General features: G+C 36.2%; 1 protein-coding gene across 1 annotated transcript in view; it reads left to right on the forward strand.

The window, feature by feature from the left end:
• Positions 1-1594: 1594 nt before the first annotated feature.
• The window catches only part of SNX29 (sorting nexin 29), a 136593-nt gene continuing 115590 nt past the window's right edge, over positions 1595-22597 (forward strand). The window contains exons 1-7 of the mRNA XM_050905901.1: positions 1595-1627; positions 7387-7451; positions 8320-8372; positions 11960-12084; positions 18721-18901; positions 20813-20883; positions 21747-21995. Coding sequence (XP_050761858.1) covers positions 1621-1627; positions 7387-7451; positions 8320-8372; positions 11960-12084; positions 18721-18901; positions 20813-20883; positions 21747-21995 — 751 coding nt within the window. The 5' untranslated portion in view covers positions 1595-1620. The remainder of the gene's footprint in view (positions 1628-7386; positions 7452-8319; positions 8373-11959; positions 12085-18720; positions 18902-20812; positions 20884-21746; positions 21996-22597) is intronic.

Raw genomic sequence — 22597 nt, forward strand, 5'->3', positions numbered from 1 at the left:
TTTAGAGATTGTATCTACTTACACCGGACATATACAAACCCATCAATAAACAAGTTTGCAAATATATATTTTATGTTAAACTCAGATCTTGTGCCAAAAATTGCTTGATGGTACACAAGGAATGTTCCAAGAGGCAGAAATGAAGACCCACATTACATCACCAGTCTTCTAAAGACTAATTTCAAATAGCCCCCATGATGCTTGAAATAGGAATGTTCTAATGATGAATACCTTTGTAGAGTACGGAGTCCCCTCCAGTTCAGATAGTATCTCTGGGTCACAGTAAGGGAGGTTGTGGTGCTGTGGAGCGCCATACCTGCAATCCCAATGTATTTCCTGATGGTGCAGACTTTCCTTTAAGTGCCAAGCGTTTTTCAGACTGTATTCTATAAAGATTTCTTTCTATTTTACTAATTTTTTTACTTAACTTGTTATACATACAAGGACTGCTGATTAGATATAGTCATGCTAGGCTACTGTGTGGCCTGGACTTAGGATATACTTTGTTACCTTGCCTCCCAAGCAGTAATGTTATTTTCCTAGTATTAGGCCAGTTTTATTCCTGGAGAACTGCAACAACAACAGAAGCAACAACAATCTTTTCATTTGTAGATAACCTTCTACTTCATGTTCTTGCACGAATGATGAATTAAAATGTTTTAAGACTAGTAAATTATTGCACAACATCTATGAACGATCACTATTACAGCATCTTTAGGAAGCTGACCACAAAGTTTGGGCCAGTTATGAGTTAGCTGTGTAGGTCTGGCCACACATAGCCAAAAGCTCTGAAACAGGCCTCCAGAACTATTAATTATTATTACTTTATCTAGGAACTCTTAATATGCTCTGTTGCTCCACACTGCGTGGAGCAGTATGTGGCAAATACACAGCACTGTATTGAGTCAGTGTGCAAATACAAACCAGCACGATGATGCCTTAAAACAAGTCTACAACATTTAAGAAAACTACTTCATTACTTTGCCATTTTATTGTATTAGAAGTTTCACAATTTCTGTACCGGTTTTTTGAAACATGAACCTTTCAGGACTTCTAGCTTACATAGCACATGTGACAGTATAGAACATTTTATCTCCATTTTTCTCATCTTTCATTTGTCCGGTATTTCTTCACTTCCCCGTAGAATTACTGTACGGGGTAGACCGTTAGCCTTTCTGTGGAGGGATTGACACAGGATTTCCCGCCGGGGCTGAGCACACCGCGTTACCGCGTCCCCTCGCCCGCGGGAAGGCTTGCTGCCTGACGGAGGAGCGGGCTAGAGCCAGCGCCACAGCCGCCCCTCGGAAGCAGGCGAACAGCTTCGCGCCTTTTTCCCAGGAGCAGCACGCGGCAGTTGCAGCCGCGCGCCTGGCAGGAGCCCGCGCTCGGCGCCTGTGAGGGAAGGCGACACCGTGAGGGCTCGCTCGGGACGAGGCTGCGGCCCAGAGCAGCTCTCCGCCCCACGCCACAGTTGCCGCCACGGCGCGGAGCGGTGTTTACCTTCCGGGGCGGCGGGGCGGAGTTCCGGGGCGGAGTGTGTGCGCTGGCCGGCCCGGCTTTGGGCTGTGCGGGAGGAGGGACCGGGTCCGGCGGACGGAGGGTGAGAGCCCTGCGGCCACCATGAGTGGTGAGTGGAGGGCTCGAGCGGGGTCCTCTCCGCTACCAGGGCGCGCTCGGTGGGGCCGCCAGGTCTCTGGGGCACTGTTGAGGCTGGCAGAGCTTGCCCGGGGTGTCCCCGCCGCTCCGCTGCCTGCTCGGTCAGGCGTGGCCCTGTCCCCCGCGGGCCGAGGCCCCGTTCTCCCCCCTTGCTTCTCCTCGGTGGGGCTGTGGCGTGGTGAGGCAAAGGAGACTTTGGCCTCTCTGGCCCCGCGGTGCGGGGTAGCGCTTAGCCGTTGCCTGCATCACCACACGCCGCTCCTCGTTTTGGCTCCCAAAGGCCCCCAGAAGTGGTGTTCTGCCTCTTTTTAAATCCTAAAGCCTGCCCTTGAGCGCGACACTAGCTTACAGCACAAGTGATGCTGGTCTCGGGGATCTCCGTTGCCTCAACTGTGCAAAATCGCAGGAAATATTCCCGAGAAAATAAACGACCGAGAGAAAATAATAATAATAAAAAATAATACGAACTTACTAACATGAAGTTGATGAGAGAGGTGAGAAGCATGACTAGTGGAAAAAGTGGTCCCTTCTGGTATTTAGGGTGTATCATTGCTGTTTCTGTAACTCAGTCCTGATGAGGATGTGTTGGTAGTGGATATGGTCATTTCTGGCCTCAGTGTTACGGTGAAGCAGTGTGTGTGGGTGTGCTAAATCTTGAGGTTTTTGAGGTGTTTGTGAGGGGAAATACTTAAAAGCTTTGCATGATAATTGGGACCCATAAACTTTAGGACTGGAGAAAGCATAGCCACTTGGACGGGCCAGCATGGAGAGTTATTTGGTAGGATGGAGGAAGAAATTTTAGTAGATTTTCCCTGTAAATATAAAGCATAAGTGACACTTAGTATGTCTGAAAACACATTGGCAAGGGTTTGTTTGTTGTTTTTTTTTAAGAAGAGAGGTGCTTTAGTAAATGCTTTCATGGGTCTGCTTATACAACTTCAGTAATGGAAGTTGCAGATGACACTCTGCACCTGAAAATTAGATCGTATGTTTTTCTCCCACTCTGATTTAACACATGGTGAGATCTGTTGCCAAAGATGATAAGAAAAAAATTGAAGAGTTAACTGGCGTAACTAAATGCTACGTGTTTTATGGATAGCAGTCATTTCTGAAAATGAAACCGAAAATGAAACAAAAAATGAAAATGAAAACACTTCAGTTGTATTTTTCTCTGTTTTGTTCTCACCTTTGTGGTAAGAAGAAAACAAAAGATTTTTATGGAAGAAGAGATGAGGAAAAAAAAAAGATTATTGTGGGGAAACCTGTTAATTAGCATTGTGAAAAATGCTAGTCAAATCTTTCAAAGCATGGAAAAAGAAAGTTTCTCAAATGTTTCAGATCTTGACACGATAAAGACTAAATCCTAATTCTGAAGTTTTTAAGAGTCAGCATTTTCATATGGAAAACCTCAGCCCTTCAGTGATGAATTCAGGCTGGGACTAGCCTTGCACAAATTTGTGCAAATCAGAGCCTAAATCTTCCTAGGAAACTCATCTTTGGGAGCTCTGTTTGAATTTTGTGACTCAAAAGGCAAGGTGGCACCTGTTGCAGCATAAAGCCTCATCATGTAGTTTTTTTAATACCTTTAATTTTTTTTTTTTTAAACAATGAAGAGATACAGGTTTATGAGGAGAGAAAACATTTCATTACTTAAAATAGAATAATGCCTAAGGTGACATTAAGGCTAGTAGTTCAATCGCATGGCTAACCTACCTATGTGTAGCCCTTGCCAAGACCTATATGACTTTTCCAACAATTCCGATTAGATAGCAAGATAATGAAAAGAACACTAATTTTGAACTTTGCCAAACATTACTGTTATACAATACTGTACAGTATTTTTCCGGAATAAGGTAAGTGGAACAGATCAGGACAGAGAAATGTGTATCATTGTCATGCTTGTTTCAGATAAAGGACAGAGCTAATGTTAACATAATCAAATTTAACCATGCCCTTTTTTTAGCGGCTGTAACAGCACTGTCTACACTTATTTCCCTGCCCAATTTTAGCCCTTAAAAGTAAAAGGGCTGTTCCTGAAATATAGATAGAAGAACATCTTTTCCTAATTGCTATAATTATTTTTAATGTATATTTTTTAGCTACAGTGTATTTCTAGTGGATGTGAAGGTAACTTCCTGTTGATTTGAACATTACTTTAATATTACTACTGCTTCTTACTAATTACATACTCATATTTTATTGGACAGTATTGAATAGGCTAAACTTTAAAGGGAGGTAACACGAGGATACTAGATTTATGGACTTGTCAAGAATTAGGGGTGTTGTCAGTTGTTTAATGACAGTTTCAAAAACGTAAAAATGCGACTAATTGGGGATGAGGCAGTAGAATCTTAATAATGTAGTACAAAGTAGTATTTAAATTAGGTCTGTGTTTGTTTTATCTTAAACTTGTACCCTCAGAACCTGTACTAGAGCAAGCAAAAGGAATGGCAGTCTGAAATTTTGCATACAAGACTTCAAGAACTATGTAAGAGCAATCTGAGATTTATTTTTTTTTAACCTATATTCTACATGTGGTGCTGAAGAGAGCTGTACCTATAAAGAATTGGATGAAAATCCTATTTTCCTTTACTTGCATAGTCAGTTCTCTTCTGCTGTAGGTGTGGATATTTCTGTCAGGGTATGGAGAGAAGTTTGTTGTAAAAATAGGAAAGCCATGACTGTGAACAACAAAAAATGACAAGGGCCACAGAGGCAGGTGCAGTACCTGAGCCTATTTTTAACCCTTTTTGACTGAGTAGATGTTGATGGGAGGAGTCCCTTTCGTAGTTTTTGCAACCTTACACTTATGTTTTCACAATTATTTTTAGACTCGTGTATGGACTTCCTTTTTTGTTACAATAGTCTAAATATAGCCTTTTTTCTGAGTAATGCTGTTTTTATGCATTCTATGTTTTGTATTTGTATGTGTATTACTGCAGTTTTTACCACTATTCTGAATCAGTAGAAAGGTATTTTGGTCAGTCTGTAGTACTGTTAGTCTTTAAATCAACTAGAGATGATCACACTGAATTGGTGCTCTTGTCTGAAAATACACTTTTTTTTAATTTTAAAGGCTTAGTTTAGAAAATGAAGACTGTCAAAGAGTGAAATCTTAAATAGAGTTGGTAGGGATTTATTTTTACCTTCCATCTACTTGAAACAAAAACATTGCTAAATAGTACATTTTCCAGGCTTATTACAAAGAAAAATATATACTCTGCTTGAAAAAACAAACAACTTAATCTTTCAGTTTTTAAAAAATGTTAGACTTTGTGAATATTCTTTTCCTTCTACCTGCAAAATTTCTATGTTAAGCACAGCAATAGAAGAATTCTGAAGACATGCATTGAGCAGAAACCTCGGCCAGCCCTCAGTATGGACATTATGTTGCCTTGTAGCCCTGTTAATGGTGAAGGTGATCTGAACTGCTTATGGAAATTATTGGTTGTAATCATGTGTAGTCATAATTGTTATTAGTACAAATGTACAAGTAAAATAAAGACAAAATACACATTACACTGCACTCAGTCTGTGTAAATTTAAGGCTGTTTGATATCACATGCTTTAGTCTTTTAGAACATCAGTTAGCATAGTGATCGTCTGCAGGTTTTCTGTATTTATGCATTTTTTATATTGTTCGCAGTCTGATATCTAGTTGCAAACCATTTCTGTGTTACCAAATAGATAAAAAGACGCCAAAGAGATGTGAATTTAAAAACTAACATGTATTGTATTTGGAAGACAAACTGAACCTACATACTTAATGTTTTCATTTGATAGATGTTTTTCAGGTTGCGAAATTATTAATTACATGCGTTTGTTCTGAAGTAGTCTCAGACTGTTAATATAAAGATAAATGTTGCTTTATGCCTATTTTCACAGGTATGTGGATAGCATAAGATTGTAGAAGTAATGAGTTTTGAAGCAGTAGAGAAAATCAGCAGGTTTTTGTATATTCAGTGTTACTGTGCATGAGGGGTTGTACTAAAAGTTGGGATTTAATTGTTTTCCTTATTTTACAGTTATGTGATTTACTATAAGGCATTGAGATGAATACGCATGTGTCTCCATTTTTGGCAATATATGTGTGGTAAGCACACTGAATATAATTTAATAAAATTGTGATCTCTGAAGGAGCACAAAGTGGAGTAGTAGGGATTATATGAATTTAACTTTATCTTCACAGTGGCATAGTTGTTTGGAAGTTAAAACCTACTTGGTATGGGGTTTGTTTCTAGAGTCCTTTAGTAGCATTGAACATTGTTTGCGTCTTCGCCTGAGTTTGCATGCGCCGGAGTATTTGACTAACAGAACCAAACCTCATACATCACATGTCTGCACAGTTTGAGTCAGAGTTAAAAATCGGAAGTATAACTTCTTGAAAATCCACTGTAATCAGCTAAATAAGCATTGTGAAGCTTAGTTAGCTGGCAGCTACATTTGCACATTTATCCTATCGTTTTCTTTATTCTGGCATTGTGTATTATAGACTTAATGTGGGGTTTTTCTTCTCCTAATCTCATATTTAAGATGAAACAAAGGCAGAATAATTTCAGTAGGACAAATTCTGTCCCCTCCTGCTGGTTTAGGAGCAAACTACTTTGGGATTACGAAGATAGGAAATGCTGGGATTGGGACCTCGCAGTCTTGGATAGCAAGAGGAAGAGATAGCTTTGATTTCATCTCTATTTACTAGAGGGCTTATTGTGTGGTGGTTGATTTTCAGTATCTGGAGGAACTTGCTCATGCAGAGTTTTGGTAATTGGCTTTCAGTCTGTGCATATATTAGTTGTATGTTCTTTGAGAGGAAAAGAAGAATTGAATGACTTTAATTCCAGAGAGGTCACAGAGGTATTTGAAGGATATTTTGAACTTAAGCTCAGAATACAGAAATGATGAAGGTGATGTAGGTTAATTAAACAATAAATTTTACACATATTCATGGGAGTTTATAAAGCATATTCCAACAAGCAAAGTGTTATGCTATTTGTTGTTGAAATGATTGAGAAGTTAAAGGTTGTCTTGCGTAGTTGCTTGTATAGTAACAAACGAGATTTTGTAGGTGTTAATCAGGAAGAACTATGCTGGCAGTTAAGTTTTAAGAGATTTATTGTAACAATTGCTCTCTGTTCACCTGACTTAAAACCCTTTCTACAGTAAGGTTGTTTGACAGTAAGAAGATATTCCTGCTGTCTCTTTCTCATTTTCCATTCCTTTCTTGTGCTATGATGATATACTACCCTGGTAGGTAGTATTTCAACCTGCAATCATTTATGGGGTTGCAGTGCGAGCTCCATCATACACCTAATCCAACCAACCAAAAAGAAAAAAAAAAAATTAAAAAATCTTAAACTAGGTCAGTTCCAGGCTTGCAATATGGCCCCACAGGTGGTTGTGCTAAGAAGCTAGAGGCAAGCTGTGCTGATTGTGCACAATTATACTATATTTGGTATTGCTGCAATGTACCTTGTATCATTAAACCAAAATCTTACTAAAATAAGACTCTAGATGATATTTCAAACAGTATTCCTGCGTATTAGAGAAAAGCTAGCTGAAGCCTCAAAACACAGACTTGTACTGCATCATTTTACTTAGGGAAAATACATTAATAAATTTAATGGAATAATTGGCATGGGAAGAAAGTTTTCAGGGCCCTGGTGTTGGCCCGAATGTATTTTTCTTAAAAAACTATTTATTTTAAAATTATATAATTTTGTTGAATTTCAGGTTCACAGAACAATGACACTAAAAGACAGTTTCTTCTAGAACGGCTACTGGATGCAGTTAAACAGGTGAGAAATCCGATACATATTTCTACAATATACTTACTCTGAGTTGTCAGTACTAGCAGGAACTGTCTTTGCCCTTTTTTCTCCTCTTTACCGGACAAAGAAGAAATCTTGTCTTTCACACAGTACTACTGAGTTTTTTAGTCTGCTAGCAAACAAATATTATGCAGTATTTGTTTAAAATTCTTGTTCTTGACAGATTATATTTGTAATATTTTTATATATATTATAAATATATATAATATAAAATACATATAAATATGTATATTTGTAATACTTATGTGACTGAACTAAATTGTAGTGTACTGCAAAGGCTAAATTGGTTAACATTTTACAGTAGCAGCTTTTTTTCTTTAGGATTTTAGTGAATGGTTAAAATACAGGTAAAGATGGGGTTTATTTATGTATGTATGTATCTTGCATCAACATGAAGTTCAGCAAGTAGAATTTCATAGACTGGATTCAATTTAGGAGAGCTTGGGAGGCAAAAGAATGCCTGAAAAGTAAGCTAATGATATGTTTTATAAAGAATGATTCTTCTGTAATTGTAGCACTGAGCTGAATAGGAGCAGTGTTTGTTTCTGTGGGTGTACATTTAAAACTCAAAAGTAGTAATTTTTACTCAATTTTAAATGTATTGAAGGACCTGCAGGTGTGTTGTTCTGGCTAGCAAGAATATATTTAAACTGCAAGAGTAGCCCGTCAGTGGAACATGATGCTGTAAAGCACTTTTTGGTTGCAGGCTGTATTTGCCAATGCTTTATTTTGTACTGCTTCCTTTTTTGTTATGACTTTGTTTCTTATATGGAAATATTTCAGACTGTTGAGTTTGTTAGTGTAACCAAAATTCCTTAAAATCTGTTTATTGCAGTGTCAAATACGGTTTGGAGGAAGGAAAGAAATTGCTTCAGACTCTGATAGCAGGTAAAATAGTCTAAGAAACTTAAAATGCTTAGATTATGTATCATAGTGAGATAAAACATATGGCACAAAATACTTGACACACTCAAAAAAACCCCAGTTCCTTTTGTTTACACAAACACTGACATGGAACTCTGAATTTTTCATCTTGTTACAAATTTGACAGCTTAACAAAGAATGTTCTTCTGTATAAAGTTACAAGTGTTTAAGTGGCTGCAGAGTTCATGACAAAGCATTGAATTCTGAGGTCTGAACATGAGATTGGGAGAACTTATCTTTCCTAAAACCTCTTTTAAAATGAATGCATATTTATTACCAATACATCTGTGTTTCATGAAGCTTGACACTTAAGTGTCAAGTGTGTTTAACACATAGTCATTAAGAAAATTTTCATTCTTATTTTTTCTTATTCCTGACATGTTTTAAACCCGTTCTTTTTCTGTACGAGAAGTTGTTCCTTTTTATTAATGTAAGTCAAAAAATGTCATTTAATTCCTATTAGTTGCATTTGTTGTTGGATATGGCATATTGGTTTCTAAGGCTTTTAAGAAGATGACTGACGGACAGAAGTTGCAGTGCTTTTTGTATCCTATTGAGTCTTTCTCAGAATCTGTCCTATCGAAGAATCTTGGATAAATAAAACACCAGGATTAAATGCAGTTGTTTGTTGTCCTTTTTCTTATGTCCTTGAAGTTTGATTGCCTTTTAGGAAGAAGTTAATTATTTGTTGACCATTTATAAATGATGCATAAAATTCTCTCCAATCCCCTCCCAATTCAGTCTTTAAGAACATGCCTAAGGGTGTGGTTTCATGACTTCTGGAAAGCCAACATAAGGATTCATTGCTACTGAAGGGGTGGGGAGGGTTCATGTATCTCCTCAAGGTCCCTGACTTCAGTATTACTCCCTTCCACCACCGTTTTAAGCAATGCCTGGTGATCATCCGATCCCCTCTGAATTAATTTAATAAAAGAATAAATAATGCAAAAGGATAACTTTCTGCCATTTTAGTAAGTTAAACCAGTAAAACATCTGGTGAACCCTAGAGTTGCTGCAAGGACGGGAAGATTGCGCAGCTAGAAGCAATGGGAAGTGCAGAAGAGGAGGAAGAAGCAATAAGGGATGAGAGGGCAAACCCATCTCCTTTCAGGAACAGCTTGTAATGCAGCTCCTGTGCATTACCTGTGTGTGAAACTCCAGGCTAATGCTACTCCATGGCAGCTTAAGCCTGTCTGACTTTTGGCTACTACTGTCATCCTATCCTGCCCTTGACTGTTTCGGCCTACAGTGTTTTGGGGAAACAGACTTAGAGAAAAAGTGTTCTATTGAACTAGCATAGTGGAAACAGTTCAGTACAGGGTCTGTTCAGCACCAGGTTTGTTGGACAGAAGCTGGTGCGAGGGAGGAAGCAAGAAGGTGCAGGCGGGATAAAGGGATGGTGGGGCTGAAGCACCTAGCAGTTGGACTGGCTGTGCAGCTATAGCTGTTGGCACAGAAGTATCAACTAGAGGTAGTTATTTAATCTTTGCTGTTTAGTTTATGAGACAATGTATTGACGATGTTTGCCTTTGTAGTAGATTATGTAAACTCGGCTAGAAGGAAGTACCTCCTATGTTGAGCAAATTCTCTGGATCTAAAACTTCTGCTTTGTTGCTCAGTTTGCTTGAACAACTGCTTTGCTGCAGTTGTTTAATAATTTGAATGATGACCTTTAGTATTTGTCTTGTGATAAACAGTGAGAGTTAGGATTCCAAAGATATAATGCTGGCCAAATTTTACTTATAAATATTTTCCTTAGAATTCAGTAGACATACTGAATAATGGATTATAGCTAGGCAGTTTCAGGATTAAAAAGGAAGTGGAAATTACATTAATAGATTTTTTTTTTCCTCAATTCCATGGTGTTTGAGGTTGTTACTATGCTAAATATTGTGAGATAATTTTGAAAATGAGGATAGTCTGAGAATTTAGATCAAAATCCAGTAAAATCCATGATTCTTCAAGTTTTGTTCTCCTAGTGGCTTTTTTTGTCTTTGAGATTATAATTGTTCAGAGTTCTACTATGTCTATGTACACTAGATTTCTCCATGTTTTTCTGTGTTTGTTTATTTAACATACCCTCGTGATGCTGTCTAGTAAATACACTACGTATATTGGGCATTGAGGAATACTTGATTTTTTTTATTTTATTTTGTTTTACAAGTGACTAAATTTTCCTGTAAAATGCTGCACAGTTTTCTTGCTTTGATTCTCAATGCACATGGATTTTTAATAATACGAGCTCTTTCAGAGAACCTAGTTTCTGTTCTGCTTTTTCTGAATTGAAAAACTCAAGTAGATTTCTGCCCCTCCCCCCCCCCGGGGGGTCAAGTATCTGCTGGAATTTCCATTTTTAACAGCAGCAGTCTTTTTGGCAAAAATTAATCACAACTGCTCTACAATCATCTTGAGTATTGTTTGAATTATATTCTGCTTTATTAGTAAAGTTTTCCTAACAAAGTAAAGTTTTCCTAACATACATGTACTGGAAAGCATTACATATTAAAAACTCTTCTGTCCAGGACAATTATGGTAAATATACCTCTTTTTTTGTCAGTGCTCCTCCTGAGATCTTGTGCTTTTTTGTGACCCTGAACAGAACTCTCTACTTCTGGAATGCTGGGGCAGAGTCCTGAGCCACTTTGTCAACTGTTTTTATTTACTTTATTTAGTTAAAGTATCTGTCCTTCCTTTTAGTAATCAGCTTTGGCAGCCAGGTGACAACTTTCTCAAAGCTTAAGTATTGTTTATTTAATGGCAAAAATAAAACTTAGAGAAAATAAGATGCCAAATAAACATTGCATTCATGTCTGTTATACCTTAAGCCTTACTATTCCCTGTAGGTTACAATAATATTCCTTTCTTTGGCAGGCTGAATTTTAAAACTTTGCTGGTTTTACAATGTTTCTACCTGTGTGAAAATTGATTTATTAATAGGGTTACGTTTAAAAAAAAAAAAAATCAGGAAATTTATAAATAGTGTTGTAGAGAACAACATAAAAACCTGAAGATTCAACACATCTCCAGAAAAATCTTTCTTATTTTCCTATGCCTAGGGTTTCTGAAGGACATTAAATATATGTTTAATTGTTTTCCTAGGCTTGAATTATAGTGTACTAATGCGAATTAACAAAATTGTCTATTAATTGTATAGGAAGTTATAGCATATTTTCAGAAAATCATTCATTGCATGTGTAGTACAAAGTATATTTATGAAAATGTAATTGCATTACATGAAAAGTAGGTAATCTGAAGCTGAAATAACAGGACTAACAACCGCTATAGCAGATGAGGAAGATTTCTCAAATTGATTGCCAATTCTTCTGAATGTAATTTGTGCCTCAGCTTTGGATAGTCATGATGAGACTGTGGGTATAAGTAGATCATACTGTTTGCAAATAATGAGATTAGTGCATACAAGAGATCTTTCACTACATGTAAGATAATGGTTCACCTTTACATTCTCTATTCAGAGACTTGGAATAAGCCTGCTCTATAGAAACATAGTTGATTGTTCTTTTCACATGATTTCTTTAAAAATTCTGTTGCAGAGTCACTTGTTTGTGTGCTCAGTTTGAAGCTATGTTACAGCATGGTCTGAGGAGGAGCCGAGGATTAGCATTAACAGCAGCAGCGATCAAACAGGCAGCAGGTTTCTCCAGTAAAACTGAAACAGGTAATTAATTAATCGTAACTATTCTATTTTAAACAGTTGATAAGTGCAAGCAAGTGATATAATTTCTAATGGAAGTTTTAAGCAATGCACCAAACTGCAGACTGTTGGTAGCATACTTAATACTTGGACTCTCATTAAACAGTGAAAATGGTTATTGCTTTCTTAATCTAGCTTAACTTTCTCTAGAAATTTTGGTGTTTGGAAAACTGCACTTCCTACAGTTCCATCATGAATAGTATCGTTGGCAAATTTCTTTTGAATTCTGGTAGGGATAAACATTGTGTAATTGTGCTGTTAAGTTTTTACTACAACATTTTCATTCTTAACCTTGTTTTACTCTGTTCTTTAACTGCTGTATGCTATAGCATGAGATATGTTTAACTTCTAAGTATTGATATAATTTTAAAAACAAAACTTACATTACTTATATTGGTTGGGTTGTTTTTTATTACTTTCTCCACATTTAAAAAAAAGATTCCTTTATTTTTGTTGCCTTCTCTTCACCTTCAAGTTTCCCTTGTTTTTTTATCAAAAGTATGTGAAGGTGTTAATCTTCATCAGTTCTGTTGTGAAGTTTGACATACAGTATATTTTTTCTTAAACAGGGTACGCATAAAGAAGTTTCTTTTTGGCTTTTGAAACTCTGTCAAGTGTAACATGTAACACACAGTGGGATTTTGGGGTTTGTTTTTGTTTTTTTTTTAAATATATTCAGTGGTACTAGAATTATTAATACATTTTGATCTCCAGCCATAACTTCCAGTTACACCAGACAACTGCATATAATGGATATTACATTAACACAAAATGTGTAGTTTGATATAATGGTGTTTTTAAATTGCTGTAACAATGGACTTGTTTCCTGTGGATGATAGGGTGAAATGTTGGGTCTTGTGTGCTGACTTTGCTGATAATGGGTTAGAGCCTCCAGACTTAGCTTTTTTGGGGAGCTAAAATAGCTATGCTTTTAGAGAAGTTGGTGAGTTTCCCATGTTTGCCTCTTTTATTTAGTAATGGGCAAGACTCGACACTTTGTGGACTCTGAAAGAACAAATAAGAAAAATTCAGCTGTTTACACAATCTTTACAGATTTTTCGGCTCTTCTGTGTGCTTTTTTCTCCCTTGTGTTTGTTTGTAATTGGGGATTAGATACTCTGTGGTCTCTTTCAGCCTCTGGGTAGTTTCCATCTCTTTAATGGGTAGATGATTTGGTTATCTGCTTTTTATCCCCCCAGCTCGCAATTGAGAGTCTTATGCTTTGGTGCAGAGGATGTTCTCCACTGTTACACCCTCTCTGATTTATGCAAAGAGTGTGTCTTTAAATTTGAAGACATTACGTATAATTCTTCTGATTTCTCTCTTGTCTGTTAGCAATGTCAAGGGTGTATGAAATTTTTGTTCCTGTCTTTTAGTGGTCAGATGTACAAAGGTGCATCCCTCATACTTGGGAACTTATTTAGCTGTATGTGTGTCTTATTTGGGGGCTTGTCAGTGAGATGATGTGGAGGAAGAGGAGAAAGTTGGGAAAGTTATCTATGGTTGGGGAATGGAAGAAGGAAGAAAACATAATTTTTACTCCTTAAGAAGCTTAAGCAATGTATGGAAGTTCAAGAACAAAAATGTGGCTGCTTTGCAGCAAATTGAGTGCTGTACAGTGACTGAGAAGAGAAGATTTTTTTTTTTTTAATGGAAATTACTGGCTTCCACTGCATTTATATTTGCAAATTACAGTGTTGGGTTTTTTTTTCTGAAAGCAGTTGCAAAGTACTTCTATATTTTTATCACTTTCAGGCAAAGGAGTCTCGTATGATTTATATTCTGTTCTGTCTAACATAATCACAGGTGTCATCGTTTTCTTTAATGTGGTGGAATACTGCTGTTTAGGCTATACATTCAGGCTTTGACAATTGGAAAATAAAATTGTTCAGCAGTGTTTTTTATTTGAAATTTACAGATACTTCATGACAAACTACTTTCAAATGGATGTAAACAATGTAGCATCATTTTGCATCTAAGAGCTTCAGTGTTTTACTTTGTTTTTCTTAAATGAAAATAAAGGTTTTAAATAAAAACTCCAGTAGTAATTCTTTGGAACTATGACTTAAAAATCCTATTTAAAATATTTTAATTTTTTTAATACATATTCAAGTAAACAAATTCCTAACATCAGTGTGATTTGGTATCAATTGATGGCATGGTCATTACAGGCATATGCAGCTCCTTGAATCTTATATTAAGCAATCTAAACAAAGCCAGCTGTCCTGGTTTCGGCTGGGATAGAGTTAACTGTCTTCTTAGTAGCTGGTACAGTGCTGGGTTTTGGATTTAGTGTGAGAATAATGTTGATAACACTCTGATGGTTTAGTTGTTGCTAAGTAGTGCTTATCCGAAGTTAAGGATTTTTCAGTTTCCCATGCTCTGCCAGCAAGCAGGTGTGCAAGAAGCTGGGAGGGAGCACAGCCGGGGCAGCTGACCCGAACTAGCCAAAGGGGTATTCCATACCATGGAACGTCATGCCCAGTATATAAACAGGGGGGAGTTGGCCAGGAGGTGCGGATCGCGGCTCTGGCATCAGTCAGCGGGTGGTGAGCAATTGTATTGTGCATCACTGTTTTTTTTTTTTCCTTTTTTTTTCCCCCTCTTCTTTTTTTGTTATGTTCCTTTTCATTACTATTATTATTATTATTATATTTCATTATTATTATTGTTAGTATTATATTTTACTTATTAAATTGTTCTTATCTCAACCCACGAGTTCTACCTTCATTCCCGATTCTCCTCCCCATCCCACTGGGAGCTGGGGCGGGGGGAGTGAGGGAGTGGCTGCGTGGTGCTTGGCTGCTGGCTGGGGTTAAACCACGACACCAGCAAACAATAAAACTGTATTCTGTCTTTAGTTTGTAACAATATGAGGGTCTCTTTATTTAACTTCAGTTAAGGTTATGTGAGAATACTGTAGCTGATGCAGTATTCACTAAAAATTATTAGGACAATGTTGTTGAAAGATTCTAAATAGATCAGCTCTTCCATTGCCTCTGGCTACTCTTTCTACTGTTTTATTAGAGGTTCCAGACTTGCTGAAACCTTTCTGTCAGTAATAGCAGTAATAGTTCATAGCAGTGTTTTTTCTGCACTCAATCAGAGGATCATAGGCTAATTCAAGTTGGAAGGGTCCCCAGGAGGTCTGCAGTCCTACAGAGATCATCTATGAGGTTAAACGAGGTTGCGCAGGGCTTTATCCGTTTGGGACTTGAAAAACTCCACAAACTGCATAACGTCTTTGGTCAGCCGTGTTCCAACATTTGACTGTCCTCATGATGAAGGAGTTTTTTCTTATATCCAGTCGGAGCCTTTCTTGTTTTAACTTATGCCTGTTGTCTGCTGTCCTCCTGCTATGTGCTGATGTGAAGAGCCTAAATCAGTCTTCTTGATGACTTCCTCATAGGTACTGGAGAGCTGCTATTAGGTGTTTGTCCTCCCCCTAAACCTTCTCTTCTCCAGGCTGAAGCAAAATTTTGTCTTTGTTACCTTTTTTTTTAAAGTAGTTCTGGTGCTGCATATTGCTATAGATTAATGTATATGCTTTGATGTAGGATAGTGTTATCCATTTACAGATAGGTAAGCCATGGCAGAATTATGGATGTGGCTTGTTCACAGCCTCATGGCACCTCAATACCAAAAATGAGAATGTATTTTGAAATTGGCGCTAAGTCACAATATGCTTATAGTTTTACTACTTTGCATATCATAGCTTGCTTATGAATAGTAGGACATTGTAGAATAACGCTGAGGGCTAATACGGTAAAATTATTAGTTGCTGTGGTTAGAAATGAAAATTATAGACTAAGGCTTTATGAAATATAAACTTCATTTAATGATACTCTCAATTAAAAGTGAAAGAACTAATATTTCCGACTATAACAAAGAATGTTCTACTATGAGACATGTGTGACAAATATGAAACTGTTCTTTAATTACTTGACAGAACAGACACTGAAATGCACAATGGCTGCACAGTATAAATTGGTTTTTTTTTTTTTTGCGTAAGAAGATACTGAACCTGGCTTCAGACTGATCTCTATGCTCTCAGCTTGAGACATGACCGCTGTTTGGTGCTGATTAATGATTGGTGGTATTGCAGTTATCAGAATTGTGATATTATTAAAATTAAATAAACTGTTTTCACAAAGTGATTAATATTTGGGTGAATTGCATAACGTCAGTGTCTTCTCTGCCTACAGTACAATTGCACAAATTGTATTTTACTGAAATTAAAATGATCTTACTTCTGAATAACAAGTATAGGATTGTTTGCTATGAAAAATAATATCAACAGTTAGGACTTGGATATTCATTTAATGCTACTTTCAAAGAAGGGAACTTAGTCATTTGAAAATGCTACTTACATTACTGTTTTTATAAAGTATGTCATGGAGGGACTTAGAGTATGGAATGCTCTTACTTTATTTCCATTGGATAGATTCTGATTAAAAACTGATGATAATCCAAATTATGAAGCTTTTCAAAATCCTTGATATCTGTAAATAATCAGAATGCCAAGAAACACTGAGTTTCACTCTCAGTACAGGGGGAAATCTGCTTATTTTCTCTAATCCTGGAATATTTTCACTTCCTACTTTAGTATTGTTTTGAGCTTTAGCAAGATGGAAACATGAATTTTATTGGTCACAAGAAACAATGAAATCATTAAATCACTATCATCTTGATACAAATCTGGCATTGTAAGGAATGCTTTATTTTACATGTACATGCATTTTATTTTTGAAATGCAGATCAAATAAGTTGAAGCCAAAGGAGTAGGGCATATGATATTTGAATGCTCTTACGTGTTCAGTGGACCTCCTTATTGTTTGCATGTTAATGTGCCTATGAGGTCCTAGTTCAGCAAAGTATACCTTTAGTTTTGCATTCTACATTGTCAGTTCAGTGTTCCTGTGTTTTGCACATTTGTCTAATTTAGAAGAGCTCTGGGTTATTCTTGCATAGCTGTCAGACCTATTTGGCAAAACTTGTAGTTAATAAGTCTAGCCTGCTTGATATGTGTTTAGGTTTCTGAAATTATATTATAAACTTTGCTAATCTGATGCTGTATTTGGCTTTCAGCAGAGATGAATAAAAAACCCCATACCCTCGAATGAGCATATTTCACCAAAAGAAGTCATAAGCTGTAGTGAAAATCTATTCAAAATCTGACTGCATGCTCTTTATTTAGCAGAGAGAAAGAGAAGCATCATGGATGGCCTTCTCTTAAAATTCTTACTACATTAAAAAAGATTTAGAAAAGTGATAAGCAAGGAGTGGCAGGATCAATCTGTTTTCTCTCTCGTGTGAATTTTTTTTCTGTGTCTTTGAGGAAATTTTTTACCCGTCTTTAAACATCTGCTTTATGCTGCCTACATTGAGATTGTGATCAAAAGCCAGCGCATTTGAGGTGATAGTGCACCATTCACTTGCACAATAGAATTATTTTCCCTTTTTTCTTAACTTAAAAAATGTTAAACAAAGACATTCATTAAACTGTCAAAAGGAGTACCTGCATGTCTTCGTTGAGAGATTGATGTGTTTTAAATTTTTTATGATGCTTGGGTTTCTCAGATTTCTTTGCTCTTAAAAATGTCCTATTTGCCTTAAATTCAGTCTCTTAATATGTTACTGTAGATTAACAGCTTTCAAACCGTTCTGGTTATTTGAGCAATTCTATTTATAACAAATCAAAGCCACATGAACGTTATTGTTAATGTTATATTTTACGATACTTTCAAGCAGTATGTATTTGATGCAACATTAATGACTAATGATTGCCAAACTATACCATGTAGTAATGATTCAAATCTTACAGATGAATTATCTGATGTTTGGTTGTTCTTTTCACCCTGAGAAAATGCTAAGAGATGAATTGTAATAAATATGTCCTTAAAATATGTTCTTATTCAGTTAAGAAATAGGAATATGTAAAATACTAGGTGTTTTATTGTACATTTACAATTACTGATGTAGGTTTTTGTTACCTGCAATTGAGAAATCTGAGGCAACTGCAAAAAAACTCTTTATCAATATTTGGGGACAGGGCAAGGAAAGTATTTTAGTAGAAAGGGGTATTGTTGCCTTTTAAATGTAACACTTGTTTTTTAAAGTATCATGAATTTGTCATTTGCATGTCTGCAAATTCTGAAGCTACCCATTCCTTTGGACCTAGCTTCTAACACTTCACAATCATCAGCCGTAAGATGGAATTCTAAATAATTTTTTTCCTTTGCATAATATATTCCCAGCTGAACACGTGAACCTGTTCTATGGATGAAATACTAGCTTAAATGTGCTTTTAAATGTGAATTCTATTTAAAAATGTAAGATAGAATCCTTTAATCTGTGCGTTTGGCTTTTTCAATGTAGTGAAGAGTTCTAAGTGCTTAAATAGCTCAAGTTCTGTAGAAATAAATAACCTGTTTAACTGGAGAGTTATACGGAGATGGTAAATGATTCACCTCTGTTCAAAGTTGTATACCATTACCTGCTTGTTTTATAAAATTGCATGTAAATGCATTCAGATATGAGCTTAGCATTTTTTGGGGGGGGTTTTAATTATTATTATTATTTTTACTTTTTTTGTTTCAGAGCCAGTGTTTTGGTACTATGTGAAAGAAGTTCTGAATAAACATGAACTGCAGCGCTTTTACTCTCTGAAGACAATTACTACAGATATTGGTAGAGGCCGAGCTTGGTTGCGCTGTGCATTAAATGAACATTCCCTGGAAAGATATGTTCATATGCTGCTTGCAGATAAGAATCGACTCAGGTACTGTATTTGATATCTTTGTAATGCAGGAAATGTATTGAGAAATGAAGTACTGAGATTAATAAAAACAACCAACCAACCAAAAAACACAGCTGTAATAATACACCATATTAATTGCTATGCTAGCGAAGCCAGTTAACATCATACTTTGTTTTGTTAATTTTTGAAATTTTGGCAGCCATTAAGATAGTGGCTTCTGCCTATATCAACATGTGACCTGAAACTGGCTTCATTCTAGCACGTGAGAATATATGCTTCTATCCTCATTTTCATTTCCATCCTCTTTCCTAACTCCTTTCCCTATTCTTTCAACAGTTTTCCTCACTGAGACCTTGACACCATGCTTTGAGGTGCCCCTCTCATTCCATTAAAATAGTACAAATTGCAGCCTTGATCTTATCAACTCATCAGTGGTGATTGCCTGTTGCCTTTTGGACATGCTCATCCTGTAACTGAAAAGCTCCAGCAGTCAAGCAATAGGTCGCTACTGCTGCAGATCCCTTGGAAATGGTTTTGTACCAGTTTGTGAACCTTCTTGTTACAGAGTTACTGAGAATAACTTCCTAAGCATTGTGAAATCCTAAGGTACTTTGGATGTGCAAAATGCACTTAAGTTCATACTTAACTGAGTCCTACCTTTTTCCTCATACATCTTCAGCTCCTTTTCTTTTTGAAAATTTGGGGTATTTTCCTTTTTTATCAATAACTGTTGAGCTTGATCAAGTCCAGTGGATTCAGCAGAAAGGCATTCTCTCCATTTGCGTCAATTAATGGATGTACTGAATGAGATTATTGCCAGAACTGAGCTTGTTAGTACCTCCTTTTCATTTTTAGTCTGTTCCAGTCCTCTGTAGCTTTCTTGCAAGACATATTTTGATATGAAATCAAATAAAGAGGAATGAAACAACAACGGAAGAAAAATCTGAAAACCGTTGGATTGCTATGTCACTAATTACTCTCAGGCTTGTAGCAGTACTTGCGCAGTGTCGGGATTATCAGCACTCTCTGCATTGTACATGAAATCGTATTTCTAAAAAGGCTTATTCCAGAATATTTAAGATTTAAATTTTATCCAAATTCAAATGGGATTTACAGAATCAGTTTACATCCCCAATTCTTATCTGTTTTGGAAACTTTTAAATGAATCTGTCAAAATTGTTTAATATAGGTTGAAAGTTTTCTTGCTATCTGTTTTTATGTTTAGTTAACTGAATGCTGATAGTAAAAATACAGCATCCTACTACTAAAAAGAACGAGGTTTAGAACAACTAAATTAATGTATTCACAGTGAAATTCATGTTAACTTTTTTTTTCCTTACATCTGAATTCCTAGTTGACTCTCACTATTCAGGGTAATTGATGTGGTTTTGGATATTGAAGCAGGTCACCGAGTCATAGAATAATAGAATGGTTTGGGTTAGAAGGGACCTTTAAAGATCGTCTAGTCCAACCCGCCTGCCGTGGGCAGGGACATCTTTCACTCGATCAGGTTGCTCAAGATGAAGTGGATCTTTTTGTTTGTATTCATGCATTCTAATATTTTATAAAATGGCTTGATAATTATGGTCAACTATAGTTATTTAAAAATTTATATATGCAGTATAGCAATAGGTGTAGAGAAATATTGTGACTGCTAATGTAGTATGAACCTCCTTGCCCTGAGTGGCTTTTTTCCCATTAAAAAAATGCAGAGCTAAAACTGAAGATAAAATACTATTTAGCATCTCTTTGATAACTGTTCAGACAGTTCTATATATTTCAGGGCTTCAGGGAGTTACTGTGACATATAATTTGATCCATTGGTGTACTCATACTTATTTTTCAGAGTTTTCATGTCTTTTAGAAGTGGAATATATGTTAATATAGGACTGCATGTTCTTTTTTTTTTCTTGTTTTCCTTTCAAATTACAGTGTCTTCTATGAAGACTGGTCTTTTATGATGGATGAAGAACGTTCTAGTATGATCCCTACAATGGCAGCTGGTAAGACTTTCTCTTAAATGCTACAGTTCTTGGAAAACTATTTCATTTTGGGATGTTATATCTGTTTCTGGTTGCGAGGAGCTTCTCTAGCACACTCTTTGCTTATGTGGAGAATGTGTCAGATGCACATTCAGGGTCAATAGTCAAGGTATTATGCCAATTTATGCTATGAATTGATGAACTGTTAAAACACTGGATCTGGCCTTCCTACAGTTCAAAAGTCTTTCACATAAATTTTCTAACTCTTCATCAGTCAAGGCTAACCTTTTTTTAAAAACTAGCGTAATTTAGAGAAAACAAAATGGGTTATTCCTGACTAGAAAAGAGCAATGATAGACTTTTATAGTAAGACCCAAATTATAGGTAAATACATGGAAGGAGAGAGTAAGGAATGATAACAGATAATTTACTTTTCTAGAGTTTGACCACAGAAGTGATGTATTATTACCTTTTACACCCCTTTTCTCAGATACATGGTCACATGCTTCGTTCTGCAAGATAGGGTTCACAGGAGTTTTTGTTAATAGAATATGGGAACCAACAAATATTCAAGTTGCAGTGAAATGGGTTTAAATAAAAGATTATAAATAAACAAGTTCACAGTACTTACTGCTCATTTAATGCGCAGCTGAACAGCGGTCAAGATAAATTCAGAACTGATTGCATCAGCTTGAATATCATCTAAAAAAGAATGAATGGTACATGAAAGAATAAGAATTCATGCATGGAGAACTGTGGGAAATTTTGGGGGAAAAATGTTTTACGTGTCATAACTTTGTTAATCCTTAGGTTCTATCTTCATAACTTTTGTATCAAGTATATAGTGGATTTTGGTCTTTTTTTCCCCTTTCTTTTATCTGAAGGTCTGAACTCCATTCTTTTTGCAATCAACATTGATAATAAGGATTTAAATGGGCACAGCAAATGCACACCCACTGTGTCCGATTTGTTAAAGGAATCGACACAAAATGTAACCTCATTATTGAAAGAATCCACTCAAGGTGTTAGCAGCCTTCTTAGAGAGATAACTGCATCATCTGCTGTCTCGATTCTAATAAAACCTGATCAAGACACTGACCCACTTCCTGTTTTCTCAAAGAATGTAAATGCTGGTAAGTGTTTTTGCAACGTTAGTGTAATTCAGAAACTTATAAAAGATTCAAGTGTGTTTAAATAACTTTTTCAATTAAATTTAATGCCCTATTATGGAACAAAAACCTTAAAAATAAGTGCACTACACATACAAACCGGTTGAGTGTGAAATAAAAAGTATGAAATTTTTTAGAAATACTGGTATGAATACTGGATGATAAATGTGTCTTTTAGCTTTCTTGTATCACTGTGAGAGGGATGCTAAACTATCTTATTAGTAAAATGCCTTGCTTGCGACCTGAATTTCAATTTCTTATTCATAAGATTATGCCTTGCAGTTTCTGATGTAATGATTTTTCATTTTTAATATGTTTTCTTTTGGCACTTTATCAGTCAGAAATACACTGCCATATATCTGTTGTTATATATCAGATAAAAATCTTAGCTTGTAATCTTCTTCAAGCAGCACCCCTCTTTACAGTCTGAATTCCTATATGAAGTAGATAATTAGCACAAATGAAAATTTACTCATACGCTCTTTTTACCTTTAAATGTGTTAGTGTTGCAACCAGTTTGTAGGATGTTAGTTACTAACAAAGACCCAACGTCTTAATCTCTTACA

This window comes from Gymnogyps californianus, chromosome 15 (genome assembly GCF_018139145.2).
Source record: "Gymnogyps californianus isolate 813 chromosome 15, ASM1813914v2, whole genome shotgun sequence".
NCBI lineage: Eukaryota > Metazoa > Chordata > Aves > Accipitriformes > Cathartidae > Gymnogyps > Gymnogyps californianus.